The sequence below is a fragment of the Papaver somniferum genome, chromosome 8 (genome assembly GCF_003573695.1).
Source record: "Papaver somniferum cultivar HN1 chromosome 8, ASM357369v1, whole genome shotgun sequence".
In the NCBI taxonomy this organism is placed as follows: Eukaryota; Viridiplantae; Streptophyta; class Magnoliopsida; order Ranunculales; family Papaveraceae; genus Papaver; species Papaver somniferum.
In genome coordinates, this window is record NC_039365.1 from 57,630,390 (window position 1) to 57,649,633 (window position 19,244).

Genomic DNA, 19,244 nt, shown 5'->3' on the forward strand with positions numbered 1-19,244 from the left:
GGAGTCTTTATGTCGTATTTTCGGGTCGGCTTCTTGAACCGAACTAAATACTTGGAGACCAAGCAATGTAAACCTATAAAAAGGTATTAGGTTATGCAAATAGGAGCATTCAAGAATCGAATCTCATATCACAAGTTCTACATCAAAACCTAGGGTTTACCCCTTTAGGGGAAATCACCATTATTCTTCTTCTTTGTAATATGAGTAGCTAAATCCTTTGTTGATTAAGGATGAATTTAATGTTCTAAGAGCGAAGCTTTATTAATAATACAAGTCTATTTGAGGTTTTAATCATCATCGTTTGTTTTCATTATATCTAGGGTTTATGATTGATTCTTAGATTGGTTAGGGTGCGCAACCAGATTAGTCTATTAATCATTTTATTGCTAGTAGTGAGTTTAGCGATCTGTAATTGTCGTGCATATCCTACACAAGTAGAAAACATGAGACCTTGCAGAGGGATTCCGTAAAGCAATCGTGTGTGGAAACAACACCAGTAAGTGAACCGAGCATACTGAATTTAACTGCCGGAATCAAACCTAAATTCACAAACCCTAAAGCGTTCGATTGAGTTACACCTTGTAAGCGTACCTCAAGGAGGCTCAGTTGAATAGAATCGGGTGACTAAGCGTACCTGTTATCCGGTGATACAAGGATTTTTGGGATAGCAAAGCATACCTGCTATTCTACAGTTGGTGATGAATAGTTCTAATGGAAGATAGATAAGTATTTTAATCCAGTTATCGCTTGGTAACGGCGAAGGATTCCTTGATCATCTCTTTCTTTTATTATTATCTTTTTATTTACTTTAATCAAACAAACCTCTTTTGTTATTTACTTTATCTTGATAATCAAATAACCTATCAATTTCACAACTCTCTGTGGGAACGATCTCTTACTACGGCTATATTACCAGTTAACTAATGAGAAATATATTATTAATTTTTTGTGCCCACGACATCCCAAAAAAAATTTGGCGCCGCTGCCGGGGAGCAGCTTAATTGATTTGTTATTTGTTTAGCTTGTTTTTGTTTTATTTTCTCTTTTACTCATGTGTGTCGTCATGTTTCCTTACGGAAATAACATGTACGGAGCACAAGATTACAAATACAACAGTAACAATCAATATGGTTTTCAATCTCATTCATACGATAACTACCAACCATCCTATGGGTATAATCAAAACCAATCTTTTGTCTGTGATCAATATTCCACGGAATCTTATGGATATGCATATACATATCAACAACCTTATGACGGGTATGTAGCGGACAATCAAAAGGATGGGAGGATGGTTACACTTCTAATAGTTTATCTACTAAACTTGAGCAGAAGTTTGATCAGATTATGCATTATTTAAAGGCCAGTATTTCCACAGTGGAGTCACTCAATGAGAAACTAAGCACGGAGAACAATATGTCAACCGAATCTTACTTCAATATATCTAACCGAATTCCTGATCGTTTTTATGATCATTCACCTATTCAAAAAGTGGATACTTGGTCTGGAAATAGTGTGGTGAGTGAAGGTTTTGGTTTTGATGAATGTCTTGACCAATTTCAAGCGATGGCACAACATCAACAAGGGCTCCATACAATTGAAGATGAACAATATGAGCAACTTCAGGAAATTCAAAGGCGTGCGGAGAACTTAAAAATACAAATTGATCAACTCAATGAGACAAGGAATGAAGAAGTTTGGTCTCAAAGCCAAACCGAATCCGAAATTCCTATGGATAACGAAGATTCCGATGAAGATGAGAAACCTTTTGAAAGTCCTTTCAACAATGATACGATTATTCCAACTCCGGATCATAATAACGATCATTCTCCTATTCAAAAGGAGGAGATTGGGTATGACATATCTATTGTTATAAATGGTGTAACGTACTCAAACGAAGAAATTTGGAGTTGCATCAATGAACTAGACGTTTTAGGAGAGGATTCCGGTTCGGATGACGAGGTTATTGAGGAAATTGAGATTGAAAATGAAACCAAATTGATTAAAGTCGTGGAAGACCCAATTGAGCTAGATAGCAATAGTTTGATGGAAGACCACGATATACTCGAGGTAAATAATTCACTGGAGATAACTAATGAGGATCCATTACAAGGTTTGTCTAATCCTTTGCATAATTCTATATCTATTGATCCTTTTCCTCTAATCGAATTAGCTTCTCAAAGAGTTGTTAACCCAACTTTTAAGAAAATACCTCACTTAGGATTGGAGTTGTGTGCTTCCAAAGTTTTAACGGATTATTTTGCTTGTAAGTATCCACCACTTGATGTGTTTGATTCGAGTATTGTGCAGGTTCACCAAGCTGAGGAACCTTTTGAAGTTCCATAATTTTATGTCCTCTATCCATTTCCGAGTGTAGAAAGGACTAAGTGTAGGAGAAACTTCAATAAAGTGATAGCTTCAATATTTATATTTTGTTCTAATGTTTTTGTGAATCTGTTATTTGAATTGCAGATTGTTATTTGGAAGGATTACCAAATTTTCAGATTACTAGTGTACGGACGATAACAATAACGTCGGGCTGACGACATTAAACCAAGCGATGCGTGGGAGGCAACCCATCGGTTTTGTATCTCTATCCCTTTTGTTTTTAGTTTTCATAGTTTTTAATATCGTATATTGCATTCCCATCTTAGATTTTACAAAATCCTATATCTATAATGAAAGTTTTGACGAATTCTCGTCAGAAAACTCTGACCGCGTAGTTGTTACAAAAATATCTCCCGAGACTTAATATGGAGTCCGATTTGAGTGGTTGATCACAAATTTTAAATAGGACAGACATACATTTATTTTCCAAAAAGAAAATTTTAATTCGGAGTCTGTTAAGTTGGAGCGATAGGCCTGGACATTTGAGTTTCGGTATTTTTCCAGAACTTTTTCAGATTGCATGTCAGTCAGTCTGGAGGCCATAAAAGTCAGACTGTTTATTGAAACACTATGCACTTTAGACGACTTATATAAAAGACGTAGGCGAAATACTTTCATTTAGGATGTTTTTCCTAGTTCCCTACCCATTGGTACGGTTTTCGAGTTTTTCAGGGTTGTTATGTCAGAAATAAGAATTTTCGGTTTTGAACATTGAGGACAATGTTGAGTTTAAATGTGGGGGAGTAGTTAAGCATGTTTGAATTTCATAAATAAATAATACTCTTTGATTTCTTGCATTCTTGAGACTTCATCTTTTGGATTTAATTATGAGCTATTTAGGATGACACACTAAACCTTTTCAGGTTGAAACAGTTCTTACGGCTATAGATTGAGTTCCACTTCATCGTTCGACAATCCTTAATTATATAAGTTCATAATTGAATGCGAAACTAAGCTATGGTAGTCGTTTGAAAGATTCATCCTCGCAATTAATCATTACTGAATCACTTTCTTTTTATTTTTGCAGTTATATATTTCTCTAAAGTGATTTGGTGGGATCCTGATACTGCCGTGGATGTTGTGGCTAGGTAAAATTGGTTGAGTTTATTTAATAGCCTCGTAGACAATTGTCTTACACTCATAAAGAGTGAGCCGGAAAAAAAAACTATATATAAGGCTCCTCTTCTTTTATCGAAATTAATAAATGATAGGTCCGAAATTTCAGACTAATCATAGTCGATGAAAACAAAAACCTATCGTCATTATATAGCAAGTCAAAAAGACTATTGATGAGGTTATCGACACTTGGATAGCAGTATGTGTGAAACGTTGTCCCTGTCTCCGTCGCCTAAACAAGCGTGGAACGCAGGATCCAAGGAAACTATCACATACTTGCTGAAAAGGAACATGCGCTTAGAGTATCTAATCATGTGGTCGATTTAAATGGGTGCTTCTCTCAACTATTGCGCTATAAATAAGAATCCTTTGACGAGGTTCATACATGTATTGTGGGTAACATCTTTCACTTTAGTCAACATTTTGCACACTTCATTTTTCTATTTCCATTTTCTTATCTATCCATGTGATTTCAGTATGCGAGTGCTGTGACAAATATTGCAACAAGTACAATGACTATCTTAGTGGAGTTTTGCAAACAGGTTGAATGTCACACTTTAAGTAATTAATTATGTGTGATGATTGGAATGTTTGTGGGATGTTTGCAGCTAAAGAACATACGCAAGCTAATAATTTGGCTTTTTTTTTGTGCCTATCCTTAGTGGTTCTTCCAAGGAGAGAAAATTAGAGTAGGTTGTGGTTATACCTCTTGTAAGCCCTCACGAGATTATAACTCGTCCACTAGGGACACCTAGGGGTTTAAAGGCCTGTTATTCATGCTAAGAGTAACCGTATCCTCAAGACATGGAGTTTTTGTATTTAGGATTAGTTTTATTTAGTTTTCTCGAGGACTAGCAAAATCTAAGTGTGGGGAAATTTGATAAGTGCATAATTCATATGATTTTAGTGTCCATTCCATACTTACTTTAGCTATTATTCTCGCATATTTTCGTATTATTACTTTGGTTTTCTCTTATTTGTCTCAATTAGATGAATCATCCAAAATGAGATACAAAGTGCTGAAAAGAGCTAAGAATAGAAGTATCCCAAGTATCCAAGTGCCCAAGTGCAAGAGAAGTGGAAGAAGTGCGACGAAAAAGAGCAAAACGCTCAAAATCAAGATTCAGGCCAAAGACAGATCTTAACTCATTCAAATTAAGTATTTCTCATCACCATCTTGAAAAAAATTGAAAGATAAAAAAATGCAAAAGAATGAGGTCATTCCGAGTTCGGATGAAGAAGTTGTGGCCAAAATAAGCTTTTATTGAAAATCGAAGACAGTAAAGTTTGCGGACGGGTTTCATACTTTAATTCCGAAAATTTCTGCTGGAATTTGAAGTTCGCGGACTGGGTTCGCGTACTTAGCAAGTGTAAAACGTGTATTAATACTTTGGAAAGACTAAGGTCATGTTTGGAGTCTTTATGTCGTATTTTCGGGTCGGCTTCTTGAACCGAACTAAATACTTGGAGACCAAGCAATGTAAACCTATAAAAAGGTATTAGGTTATGCAAATAGGAGCATTCAAGAATCGAATCTCATATCACAAGTTCTACATCAAAACCTAGGGTTTACCCCTTTAGGGGAAATCACCATTATTCTTCTTCTTTGTAATATGAGTAGCTAAATCCTTTGTTGATTAAGGATGAATTTAATGTTCTAAGAGCGAAGCTTTATTAATAATACAAGTCTATTTGAGGTTTTAATCATCATCGTTTGTTTTCATTATATCTAGGGTTTATGATTGATTCTTAGATTGGTTAGGGTGCGCAACCAGATTAGTCTATTAATCATTTTATTGCTAGTAGTGAGTTTAGCGATCCGTAATTGTCGTGCATATCCTACACAAGTAGAAAACATGAGACCTTGCAGAGGGATTTTGTAAAGCAATCGTGTGTGGAAACAACACCAGTAAGTGAACCGAGCATACTGAATTTAACTGCTGGAATCAAACCTAAATTCACAAAACCTAAAGCGTTCGATTGAGTTACACCTTGTAAGCGTACCTCAAGGCGGCTCAGTTGAATAGAATCGGGTGACTAAGCGTACCTGTTATTCGGTGATACAAGGATTTTTGGGATAGCAAAGCATACCTGCTATTCTACAGTTGGTGATGAATAGTTCTAACGGAAGATAGATAAGTATTTTAATCCAGTTATCGCTTGGTAACGGCGAAGGATTCCTTGATCATCTCTTTCTTTTATTATAATATTTTTATTTACTTTAATCAAACAAACCTCCATTTGTTATTTACTTTATCTTACTGATCAAATAACCTATCAATTACACAGCTCTCTGTGGGAACGATCTCTTACTACCGCTATATTACCAGTTAATTAGTGGGAAATATATTTATTAACTTGTTGTGCCTACGACAACCCAAACAAACTCTCCAATTTTTTCAAGTACAAACATAAGATAAGATATGTCAATAAACTACAACGAAGGGCAAATCGATTAGCAAACAAGCTCAAATTTGTTCAGAAGTCGACTGAGTTAATTTCCAAAGATAAGTCTAGACCACTAGAGAAAAGAATACGGTCCAAACAATTTGAGAAACAAGGTTCTAAGAATTCTATTCAAGAAAGTTATGGTTGATAAATTATTTTTCACCCCAGCACAACTTAAATGTGTTGGCTATGCGTCTTGTCTCATGTGCCTGATTCAAAAGAGACAAGGGTTTACGCATTTCAGGCTTTAGGAAAAGAGAAAAAGATTTTTGGTTCTTCCTTTTAGTCTTGTCTTCATTTTTTTTTTTTTGGAATTCTTCCATATTTTCATATCTAATTGAATTTGAAAAGGGTTTACTCTATTTGAACAATAAAAGAGGATTAGTATCGACAATTCTGCCTTTTTTAGGGTTGTGAGTTGTGCGTACGTGAATCTTTTTTTTTTTAATGTATCAAGGTTCCGTAACCCTACATTCCTTTTTCCTTCTCTGAAAATCCTTTTTATAACAAGACTGCTTGTTGAGTCCGATTTGTGAATTTCTCCGACAATCTCATACTGATATGAAGAATCCAAGCATTATGTCTTCTGATGGAAAAGTTGTTAATATGATTGTTAAGCCATCAATCATGAAGGAAAAAGATAAATCTCCTTACCTTCAACTTGAAAAGAAAAAGGAGGAGTGTGAGAAAACCAAGAGCTGTTCCGTCTAATCAACAGAAGTTCTCTGAGGTTCTTGAAGAGTTGAAAGAAATAAGAAAGAAGATTCAGGAAATAAAGGCTATTGTTTTTAGGACTCTAGAAATCTAGAAGGCCCTGGTTTGGCATCAGTCTAAAAGGTTTGTTGGAAGTAACTCCTCTCTTCATGAACCGTATGTTCCTATGGCTGTTGACGACAAGGAGTTCGGGGACGATAAAGAATTTTTTTAGAGGTCTTAATGTCTAGGAAACTTCTTATAAGAATTTATTCTTGTGTTTTAAGAAGGATAACTAGGGTTTGGAATATCCATTATTGTGAGTACACATAGCTATTTCCAACGATTATCATCTTGCAATGTTTTTAGATTTATTTATTTAAATTCTAAAGTTTATTTGGAAGATGATTTTGCAGTATTAATCTTTATGGTTTCATATATTGCAACTTGTTATGGGATATGTGTGTTTGCGTCAGTGAACTATGATTGCCTGATATATGTCAAAAGTTAAGTATTTCATATGTCATTTTGCAAATATTGATAAAAGATTGAATGAACTTTTGACAACAAAAGTTAAGCCTATTATGTCATTATGCAAATATTGATGGAAGATGGGATGAACTTTTGTTTACAAAGATTAAGTCCATTATGTATCTATGCAAATAGTGATGAAAGATAAAATGAATCTTTGTTTATTCCGCAGTATTGGTCTTCCCTGATCCACATTTTTGTGTAAATACTGTGCGGCTCCGTAAGTTCTATTATGTCCATGGGTTTTCTTGTGGTTAATTTAATTGAGTATTTTGGATACAAATTCATGTTTCATGTGATTTGTTAATGTCCAAAGAAATCCTTATTTTCTTGTGAAAGTAAGGACGCTCTTGTTGTTCTTTCGGGAATGACATTTTATGGGGGAGAGTTCTTAATTGATTTTGTGCTTAATTACCAAATCTTTGTGGGGAGTACGGTTGTGGAATATTGTAGGGGTTATCTTGTATCATTATAAACTCCTTGATGAATGCATTTAGTTTCGGCTATATGATTGCATCTAAACAAGTTGATATGTTGTTCACTTTTGGTCGTGAAGTGTCTCTATGGAAATTTCATTAGGATCCCACTAGCTTTCGTAACTTTGCCCATTTTTATTGACAAAAAAGGGGAGAATTAATGTATAGTTCACACTACAAATACATATGGTTTACGGATCATTATGTAAGGGGGATGGTTTTCATGTGAGATGAAGTATTGACTAAGGGGGAGTGATACATATCACCATATTATTGTTGTCAAAGTTGGGATACAATTGAACTTTGATGTTGTGTAATAATACTATGACATTGTATAACTATGATTGAGAGCAATTTTTTTCTCATTGTGATAGCTACGATCTTCAACAACTATGATGCTGAGTTGAAAACGTTCAAAATCATTGGAGTACTTGGAAGTGGCGAAGATTTTGAGTAATGTTGAAGAACCAAGGTTATCAAGCATTTGGATTAAGAGCTACAAAGTCTATCTATTTTGTATTCCATATGTATTAATAGTTTTGTCACTAACATTGACAAAGGGGGAGATTGTTAGAGCACTGCTCGGTCGAACTCGCAAGCGTTTTTATCTCAAGCTTGTTGTCAAGTTTAGTTGCCAAAACTATAAGTCTTGATTTCTAGTCTACTTCGGATTACGATGGAAAGTGTAGTTGAGCACTAGACTTCACGGCGTTCATCGATTGAAGACGAAGAACTACTAAGGGGAGATTGTGGAACTTCATCAACAAAAGATTGTGGAGACTTGAACTCATCTATCACTCAAAAGTCTATCTACTCTATCTCCTATTTAAGACAAAAGTCGTATAGCTATATAGACTTCAATTATACACATTTGATATTTCGAGTTGAGTTTAACTCGCTTACATATTTATCGAAATATGTGTTGGTAAGCTTTCTCTTTAACCAAGTTCATCTAATACGCTTGACGAAAGTCAAAAGATGATCATGTGAAAATCGCCTGGTAACATCTTACATGATTTGTGTGAGATAGTCATTTGATGTAGACTCGGAATATTTTGTATTGATTATTCAATCACTTGAAAATTGCATTGAAGCCATAGTTTATGTGAGATAGTTATTCCCGTCTTCCAAGAATGTTTCAACGGTTGAAATGAGAGTTTAGAACAATTGGATTTAAGCATAGTGTGTGTACTTTCATATATGTAATCCATGTCGGGGAATCATGGTATGCATACCCGTATGCGTACTGGTTGGTTTGAGAAGTCTGAGAACCTGGTGTGCGTACCGGTACGCGTACTGGCGTAAGGTTCAGATCCGAAAATTTCTGCTAAGTTTGGATGGTATGCGTACCAGTTCGCCTACAAGCGAAACCCAGACTTGGTCCGGCTACTTAGGTACGCGTACCCGTATCCATACCTACGTGGATGATTTTCTAAAATCGGTTTGTTCATGAACTAAAACATTAATATAATAAGGAATGCAATCTTTTGCAAACCGTGGCTATAATGTTCATGACTTTATTCGAGTGAATCAAAATCGATTTTGCTTCAATTGTGTCTTGTATATTTCTATGAGAATATAAACAATTAAACAACTCTAGAACTAGTTTCATTTGAGTCATTTGAACTAGCTATGATTAAGATTAATGAGGTTGATATGAAAGTGTTCATATGGCTAACTTTGGTTAACTATTGTTCAGCTAAAAGGTGTACAAGTTTAGGTACGGTTACTCATATCTAAATGAAGGTACATTTCATTTATGTGTAACAAGCTAAGTTCGATCTGACGGTTGAAAGATATTAGCTCGAGTCTAATCAGGTTTTCATTTAACGGTGAAGCCAGAACCTACTATTTTCTATGTAGTTGCGTGATCTGATCTTGCATTTTCTATCGTATTGAGTATTATCTTCTCTAAAATGGCTCGAGATTTATTCTCCGATAGGCAAGATAAAAAGTAGTCACAAACATCTTCGTCTCATCGTTTGTGATTCCACAATATCTTATTTTGCTACCGTACGATTAAGATTATGGTGAGGTGATTGATATTTCTAGGATGTTCTTCGGGAATATTAATACGATATCTGAGTTGGTTCCTGTTCACCTTGATTTATCAAAGACGAAACAAAACTCATAGGTATATCTATGGGTGACAGATTTATCTATACAATAGACTTTTCTGTGTGAGACAGATTTGTTTATTAAGTCTTCGAATTTGGGTCGTAGCAACTCTTAGTTGTGGGTGAGATCAGCTAAGGGAATCAAGTGCGTAGAGTCCTGTTGGGATTCAGAGACCTAAGGAGCGCAAATGTACCTTGATCAGTGTGAAATTGGTTAGGGCTCAACTGCATTTCAGTCCGAAGTTAACTTGTAGTAGGCTAGTGTCTATAGCGGCTTAATACAGTGTGGTGTTCAAATCTGGACTAGGTCCCGGGGTTTTCTTCATTTGCGGTTTCCTCATTAACAAAATTTCTGGTGTCTGTGTTATTTCATTTCCGCATTATATTTTGTTATAATAGAAATATCATAGGTTTTGGGTAGTTCAATCAATTAGAGAATCCAACCTTTGGTTGTTGATTATATTAATTGACACTTGAACATTGGTCTTTGGTACCGTTCAAGTTGTTTCACATAATAATTAGGCTCACGGATTTCTATCTGTTTGATTTGTTGATTACATTGTGAAATAGAGATACAACTCTTGGAAGATCAATGGTCAAACTTAGTCAAAGGATTCAACTCAGTCAAGATTCACCGAGTCATGTTTGGTCAGGACTGGTCACTGAGCTAACTCAGTCAGATACACTAAGTCAGATGAGTCAGATAACTGACTGGGGTTACAACTTAGCTAAAACAGATTCAATCAGCAAAATTGAATGCAATCTGGCCAAGGCCATTGCACATGCCAAAACTTGAGACGCACCATAATGGTGTATCAACAACATATGTCACAAATCAAAAACTCTATTATAAATTCAATTCTACTAAATAACAACAAGATTATTTCTTAATCACAATAGAGTCTACCTGCAAATGCAGTTCCAAGCTTTTACAGCAAACACTAACATCAACTAACACTAATTCATCCTCTCTGCAAAACCTTACACTCGCCTAACTCTCAACATCAAAGCTCAATCACTTCAGGACTGCAATTACCCTTACAATATGTTCCCATAATCCCTACTTGCGCCACAATACTAACATCATCAACATTTATCCCCATTATCCAACGAACTAAACTCAACTGCACTTTACAAACTAAACTCAATCTCAATTCAACACTGTAACCTCAATTCATAAATCCCAATTCAAAAATATACGTCTGCAGCTTAACACAACTATCACCATTCCTTTATCAACAAACCCCAATTGCATTTTCACTCCACCTGTACATTCATATGCCCTGCAACTTCAACATCACCACTACAACTCATAATTCTGTACACATTCCCTTGCACCTTACACCACCACCAAAGTTAACTCAGCTCAACCATTTCATTATCAACTCACACAATTAACATCAACAGTATCGTTATTCAATGCAAAACTACACAACAATTACTTCAATTTGATAACATATCTTAACAAAAATCAATTTACTGAAAAAGGATTACCTTGGACATAAACCATTATCCTTTACAACTGTTCAACCTCTCTATGATTACGATTCATTCAACACTAGACCTATCTCTGTTCCACCTACAACCCAAACTCAAGAACCCTAAATCCCAAATTTATTAAGAACCCTAATTTCCGATTCAGAATCTCAGTACATCTGACTATGCTTCAATTAAGAATAAACCCACCGTTAATTCAATCCCCTAAACCATCAACTTCATCTTCTAATTCTTCTTTGAACTTCTCAAGAAACCCTAGCTCACTGATTTCTCTAATTAATATCTTCTTTGTAACAAACCCTCAAATTAACTTAATAATCTGCTTCTTCAGAGCATGTTCTTCATACCCATCTTTAGTTTAACAGTTTCAAGATCAAATCATCATCAACTCCACGAAACCCTAATTCCTATCTTCTCTGATTTACCTTTTCTTGTAACTCTGAATCAACTGCTTGAATTTATACCACCATATCATCACCCTCATCATCTACACAACATCATCAATTGATTTTGTCCATTGAATCTCACGGATAATCAACATGAGAAGAAGAACAAAGAAAGAGAGGAAGAAAGAAGAAGAAAAGAAAATGAAAGTGAAATACAAAATCCTCGACCTTATCGATTTACTTTTGAGTTATCCACAGAGGTTTCCCTGAGAAGAAAAGTCGGTTTCCTTGATAACACTTTAATATGAAATGACCAATTTACCCTTTACCTAAAAAACAGATATCTTCTTCGTCCGATGTCCGAGTGACACATTTGAGTAGTGCATAACTTTTCGAGATCTATTCAACGGTACTAGTTTCGTATCTAAATCGTTGTTAGATTATTTTCTATTGATTAACGTTCGTGTTAAACTAATCGAGTTATAATCGGCTAAATCGTCTCTTGACCGGTCTAATAGCGTTGACGAGCTTGCGGGTCTTTACATTCTCCCTACCTTATACATTTTCGTCCTTGAAAATCGAACCATCAATCTAGTCTTCAAAACTCCCCACCTTAAAGAAAAATCCTATCTCTTATCTAAGCGCAAAACAACATGAAACAAAGCACAAACCTATAAGTCTTCCTACAACTAAAATTTGTGTCTCTAGGTTCAATAGAATAATTTTTATTTCAAAAAGATAATGGTTCTAATTACGAGAGAAGATACTCTATATTAAGTAAAATTTGGGATCTATCAGTTCACTAATAGAAGCAAGTCTCCCTTCTATGCCTAGCGATACAAGAACACAGTTGCCATGTCTAGGTTCGCGACGCCTAACAATACGTACCTACGTAACAAGTATCACCCGAACACATCAGAATTACCAACCTCACTATTCCCCAGTGTTGGATTAACTAAGTATTACTTTGTTAAGATTAGTTAGTCTATAAGTTTTATCGTAACTGGTGCGACTTAAAATTTTACTTCATAAAATATATATAATTCACAGTATTTTTAAACAATTTAATCATCAAAATTTATTTATTATTATTATTGTTTACTCTTTTTATTAATATAAGTAATCCAATTTCGGTTTCACGTCAATTTATAATATCTGATACTTTTAACTTTGCTGTAATATCATATATAATTTTTTTCCAAATATTATTTATTATAAATTTGTTACTAGTCCAATTACTCGAACACTATTATCCATTGTGTTATTATCCTCATTATTCTTAAGTTGATAGTCCAATTGGTACATTAATCCTTAATCTTCTAAAAATGTTTTACATTCACGTAAGGATTGATATAACAGATTTTTATTTATTCATCTCGAATCCGTATACTATATCTTGTTAAAGATTAACGTTGGTAATTTAATATGGTTTAAGTTTGAGTCTGCATAAAATTATAATATACTCTAATAGTGTTTAGATTTTGCTATTAACGTAACGAATCCTATCAATATACGAATTTATTTTCTTTTAATTCGATATTACACTAAGTATTTGAATGCTATTATTACTACTTCGTGTATATCTGTTTCATTTTAAAGATTTACTGGATCATTTGTTAGACTAAAGATAATTCGGTACAAGATTACTAACAAGTTGAGTCTTTTTATTTTATGCATTATATCCTCACCTTCTTACGTCTAACGCCTAATAAATATTATATTAACTATCTAGTTTAGACGTAAAACATACATTTCTAATTTGTCATTAACTTAATTTACAAAATTTTAACCGTATATAAACGTTATTATTTTTTCATAACTATTTAATCATAATTATTATTCTCATTGTTATATATATCTTTAATGAGATTTTAGTTAACTTAAGTTCAATATGATACTAATTGAGAAATGCTAACATTATATTACTATTATTATCATTTATAATTTTTTTTTTATGAATCACATTTATATTTATAAAAAAATAATCTTTAAAAGTTTACAAGAAAAAAAGAATCAAAAAAAGCCAACTACATAGGCGTTACTCAAAGAAATAAATTTGCTAAAAATTTCTATAATATGCAACATTTGGTTGCTCTATTCTTGACAAGAAGCCAGGTCTTCCATAAAACATTTTCCTTTTCCCTAAAACTAATCTAGCACCTCTCTTTGCTGTTGTATCTGCTGCAAAGTTTATTTCTCTGAAACTATGCAAGAATTTGATTGACTGAATCTTCCTTGTGTCCTTCTGCCATCTCATTTTAACAAACCAAGGCATCTTGTTATTTTCAAACTCTGATATGACTGTTTTTGAATCTGAATTAAGAATTACATTCTCCATCTTCCATTCTACTGCCAGTTCCACTGCACAGATGATTGCATACACTTTTACAATGTAATTTGTTGCTATGCCAATTCCACCAGATATAAATCCCAACACTTGACACAAGTGATCTCTTATTACTACACCAAAACCAGCATATCCTGGATTCCCAATTGATGCTCCATCACAGAAAAACATAACAAAGCCAGCACATGGTGGTGTCCAAAAACAAGTTTTAATGTATTGGAATTTAATTCTTCTTGGTTCCAGTTTAAAATTAAGAATTACCTGGTTATCTATACCAGTATTCCACTTGTAGCTTTTCATTATGAACCCTCCTTCATATATTGTCTTTTTGATCATGGCCTCGAATGTTTGAATGTTTGGCTTAATCTGCTCAAAAAACATCCTGTTTTTCTGAAACCAAAGATCTTTTAATATTGCACAGGCAGCTAGAATCCAACATTCTCTTATGAAAGGACTTTTACCATTTGTATTACTCCACACCTCTTCAAAAGATTTTGGAATTTTGAATTTGAATATAGAACATATCCATCTCCAAATTTGTGTACTGAATCTGCACTCCCATAACAAATGATGCATATTATCCTGATCTTCTTCACAAATGCAACACCTTGAGGCTAATTCAAATCCTCTTTCAACCATTACATAATCATCAACATATATTCCTTGAATGATTTTCCATATGTTGCTTGCTATAGAAGGATGTAAGAATGAATTCCAGATATTTTTATAGCAAAGCACAGGTTGTTCTTTAATTCTTACTAAGTTGATTGCAGATGAAGTTGTGAAATTAAATTTTATTTCTCCTTTCCATATTAAGCTATCATCACCAATACCAATTTCAGGTAAGGTATAATTTTGAAAGAATTTGCTTCAGCTCTTCAGGTATATTCCATTTCCCTTCAAGTATTAACTCTGAAACTTTCATGTTGATGTTCTCTTTAACATAGTCAGAATACCCAACTTCTTCTATAAGAGGTGAATTACTTAACCATGAATAAAACCACAAAGAAATTTTCTGCCCATCCCCAAGACACCACTTAATGTTTTCTTTCAAGTGATTCCATGCCCATTTCAATCCTGGCCAAATAGATGAAAGTTTCCAGTTATTCTTCCATTGATGCAGCTTGTCTTGAAATTTAGCTTTGATAAATAATGCCCACTCAGTTTCAGAATTTATTATTCTCCATAATATCTTCATTAGTAGTGCTTTATTGAGCACCTCCAACCTTTGTATTCCAAGACCACCTTCACTATAAGGAGAACATACCTTTTTCCAAGAAATAGTTTTGTATTTTCTAGTTTCACTATCCCCAAACCACAAGAAATTTCTGATGATTTTTTCACAGATTTTGATTACTGATTTTGGCAATTTATAGACTGACATGTTGTAAATTGGCACACTGCAAAGAAATGACTTGATGAGAACTAGTCTGTCATTAAAGGACAACATCTTTCCTTTCCAAGCAGCCAACTTATTTTGCATTAGTTAAACCATTGACCAAACTGTTGCAATTTTTACTCTGCTAGCATGTAGAATGACTCCCAATTATTTGTCAGGTAAAGCCCTCACTTCCGTTTGCATCATTTCTTTAATTTGCATTATTCTTGCTGCATTAGTTCCATTCACAAAGAGTTTGATTTTGCTTCTATTTATCACTTGACCTGAACTTTCTTGATAATCTTCTAATAGTTTTATCAGATTTTGAATATTCTTCTTTGCTCCATTGCAGAAGATAAAAACATCATCAACAAAGAATATATGAGAAGGATGACTTCCATATCTTACTACCATTGGACTTGTCTTGCCTTCAACTATCATTTTTGATATATTCCTACTAAGAACATCTTCCATAAGTACAAATAGTATATGATATAGAGGGTCTCCTTGTCTTAACCCTCTACCTACTAAAAAGTATCCATTTGGTCCACCATTTATCATGACTGAAACTTTTGCAGATTTAAATAATGTTCTTATCCATTTACACCATGTTTCTGATAAGCCATACTTGATTAATACCTGAAATAAGAACTTCCAACTCACTTAATCATAAGCTTGGGATATCCAGCTTGAGACCAATATTACCACCTCTTCTTTTCTTCTTCATTTCATTGATCATTTCAGAAGAAAGGATAATTTGGTCTTGTATGTTTCTTCCTTTGATGTATGCTGATTGCTGAGGAGATACAAGTTTATTCATAAGGCTTGACATTCTTGTTGTTATAATTTTGGTGAAGATTTTGAAACTTACATTACTGAGACCAATTGGTCTATTGATTGGGAGTTCTTGCACCTTCAACTTTTGGTAAAAGCACTAAAAAATTAGAATTTAATCCTCTTGGAATAAACCTCCTTCTCCAACAAAATTGCACTGCATTTACCACATCTTTTTGAATTACCTGCCAGCATGCTCTATAAAAACTGCATGAAAAGCCATATGGACCTGGAGAGCTATCTGGATCCATTTAAAATATAGTTTGTTTGATTTCTTCTTCAGATGGGATTGCATCCAACATAGCTTGATCATCTGCTGTTATTGCTTTTGGAATTACATCAAGCAGTGATTCTGAAATATTAACTTCCTTAAATTTGAATTTATCCTCAAAAAAATTGAAGAGAACTTCTGCAATTTTTTCTTGATCTGTAATTATTTCCTTGTTACTATTCTCCAATTCACAAATGGAATTTCTAGCTTGTCTTACTTTAAGATTGGTGTGAAAGAAACTTGTATTTTCCGACCCTTCTTTAATCCATTTGGTTATAGCTTTAAGTTTCAGCATTGTGCTTATCTGTACTTCTTTTGAATTTAACTTATTTTCAGCTTTAACCAAGTTGTCCAGAAGCTCTTCATTAAATGGATTAGCATCAGATACCTTCATTGCATCTTGAACTTCTTTTGCAGCTACTTTTATTTGTTCATTTACATTCCGAAACACTTTCCAATTCCATCCAACTAATACCTTCTTTAACTTTTTTAGTTTGCTCTGAAAAACAAAAGATGGATCACCCTCTACCTCTTCATACCAACACTTAGTAACCACTTCCATAAAGTTAGGGTGCTCAATCCAAAATTTTTGAAATTTTTGTGGGACATTCTTTGGTTTAGGACAGCTCATACCCACCCAAAAGTGGAGAATGGTCAGAAGCTATTCTCAAACCATCTTTATAACTCCAGTCATCATGTTTTTGAATCCACAAGTTATTAACAACAGCTCTTTCAAGATTGTACAAAATCCTTTTGGTACCATGATGACAATTAGACCAAGTGTATTCACATCCAGATTTTGGAGCTTGCTGCAATTCACATTTGTCTAGAAAATTATTGAACTTAAGCATATTTTTTATATTAGCAGGCCTACCACCAGTTTTTTCTTCTGTTGTGGTGATTGCATTGAAATCTCCTATAGAAATCCAAGGAAGATTTAAACCACTTATCACTTCCATCTCAGACCATAAAATTCTTCTTTGAACTGCCTCAACATGAGCATGAACTCCAGATACTAGGTTGCCTCCATTGTTGACTGTTATCATCTGACTTGACATAGATACCACAGTTGGTGTAGGTAGATGTTTATTCCAAAATAACCAAATGTTTCCTTTCTTGTTTAAAATTGAATTATGAATCACCATATTCTGCACCCCAGGTAGATTCAGCTTATTGCAAAAAGATGCATTACAACTTATTTTTGGTTTTGCTATGAAAACTAGTGAAGGTTGAAATTGATTTATTAAAGACCTTAATTTCTCTTGAGACCTAGGTCTTCTCAGGCCCCTGAGATTCCAAAATAAGACTTTCATTGTAAAGTATGGAGGTCTCTAGTACCTCCTTTACCTTGATTTCTTCTAAAATTATATTTGTTGTTAAGTTGTTGAGATTTTACCTTGTTTGGTACTTCTTTTTGTTGATCTGCTGGAATTGTCTTGGTACCTGAAGATGAAGGCTTTTGAATTATTTTATACCAAGTAGTTGTTGGAATTCTTTCCTCTGAAGTGGAACCATCTTTGCCATTGATGAAATTGATTACACTTTTCTCCACTGTATTATCATCATCAATTTGTTGTACCTTTGCTGGAGAGAGATTTTCTATTCCATATATTTCCTCCTCTTCAACAACAGTATTAAGAGTTTCAAACCTACCTGAAGTAACAAGTATAGTTTGATCTTGAGGTAATGTAATATGCTGGCTTATTAAAGTAACAGGAGTAAAACATATATCAAACTTCACTTGTTTCTTTTGAGCTTCTGGAGTTGGAGCAATATTTGAATTTTTTCCTTTGTCATTTGTCTTCTCAGCTGGCTTGTTATTAGGTGTTGCAGTTCTTTGTTGTACATGATTATTGCTTGATTTTACTTCAGATGATGTCTTTACTCTGCATTCAGCTTGCACATGACCAACAATTTTACAGTGATTACAAAATTTTGGCAACTTTGTTAGTAAAAAACTTTGCATAAAACCACCAAACTTAGTTTTAATCCATAGTTTTTTTGTAATTTTCTTTGCTAAATCAATCTTAATAAGTACTCTTGCATATAGTCCATTCTCAAAATTCAAAGTAGCCTCATCTACCTTTACTGGCTCTCCCAATTCTTTACCGATGGTAAAAAGAGTCTGCTCATCCCAATATTCTAGACTGAGACCTGAATAATGAACCCAAACCATTGCTGAAGAAGTTCTGTGTAATTCTGGACGAAAATCTGGTATCCAGTTGTGAATCCATAAAGTTTGATTGAACACCTCCCATAATCCACCTTTGATATAGCTTTGATCCTTTTCATTATCAAGTTTAATTGTAAAGAAACCTTTTCCTAATGGTATAATCTTACATTGACCAACCAATTTCTACTGAGATTTCATGTTTGATACAACATCAGCAAACTTCAGTCGAAGCAAATCAAGACGTCCAATCAACAAAAATTTCCACACAACACATCTATCTTCAGTACCATTAACAAGATTTATTGAAGGAATTTCTTCAACTACATTATTCAAATCCATAATTGATGGATTCATATCTGGGTTTTGATATTTTCCATGAAAGATAAGATAAAACCTAACTAATTACGATTCAATTAACAACTATGTAATTAACACCAATCATTTTAGAATATATGTTCTGAATTCACCTGAATTTATGATGAAGAATACTGAATTTAATGCTCGTAAACGATGAAAAATTGGAATGAGTTGGTCGCCCGATTTGCAGAGCACAACTCGAACCTATTATCATCTATAATTACTATTATAA

The 19,244-nt window shown here is 34.0% G+C and overlaps 2 protein-coding genes across 2 annotated transcripts; both read right to left on the reverse strand.

Moving 5' to 3' along the window:
* Positions 1 to 13,711: 13,711 nt before the first annotated feature.
* LOC113305578 lies at positions 13,712 to 14,638 on the reverse strand. The gene has a single exon (XM_026554600.1). The coding sequence runs from the start codon at positions 14,636 to 14,638 to the stop codon at positions 13,712 to 13,714; it is 927 nt and encodes a 308-aa protein (XP_026410385.1).
* A 2,461-nt stretch (positions 14,639 to 17,099) lies between these two features.
* LOC113305579 lies at positions 17,100 to 18,658 on the reverse strand. Its single transcript, XM_026554601.1, has 2 exons — positions 17,879 to 18,658; positions 17,100 to 17,630 (listed from the first exon to the last, which is right to left on the reverse strand). The coding sequence occupies exons 1-2, from the start codon at positions 18,656 to 18,658 to the stop codon at positions 17,100 to 17,102; spliced, it is 1,311 nt and encodes a 436-aa protein (XP_026410386.1).
* Positions 18,659 to 19,244: the final 586 nt, after the last annotated feature.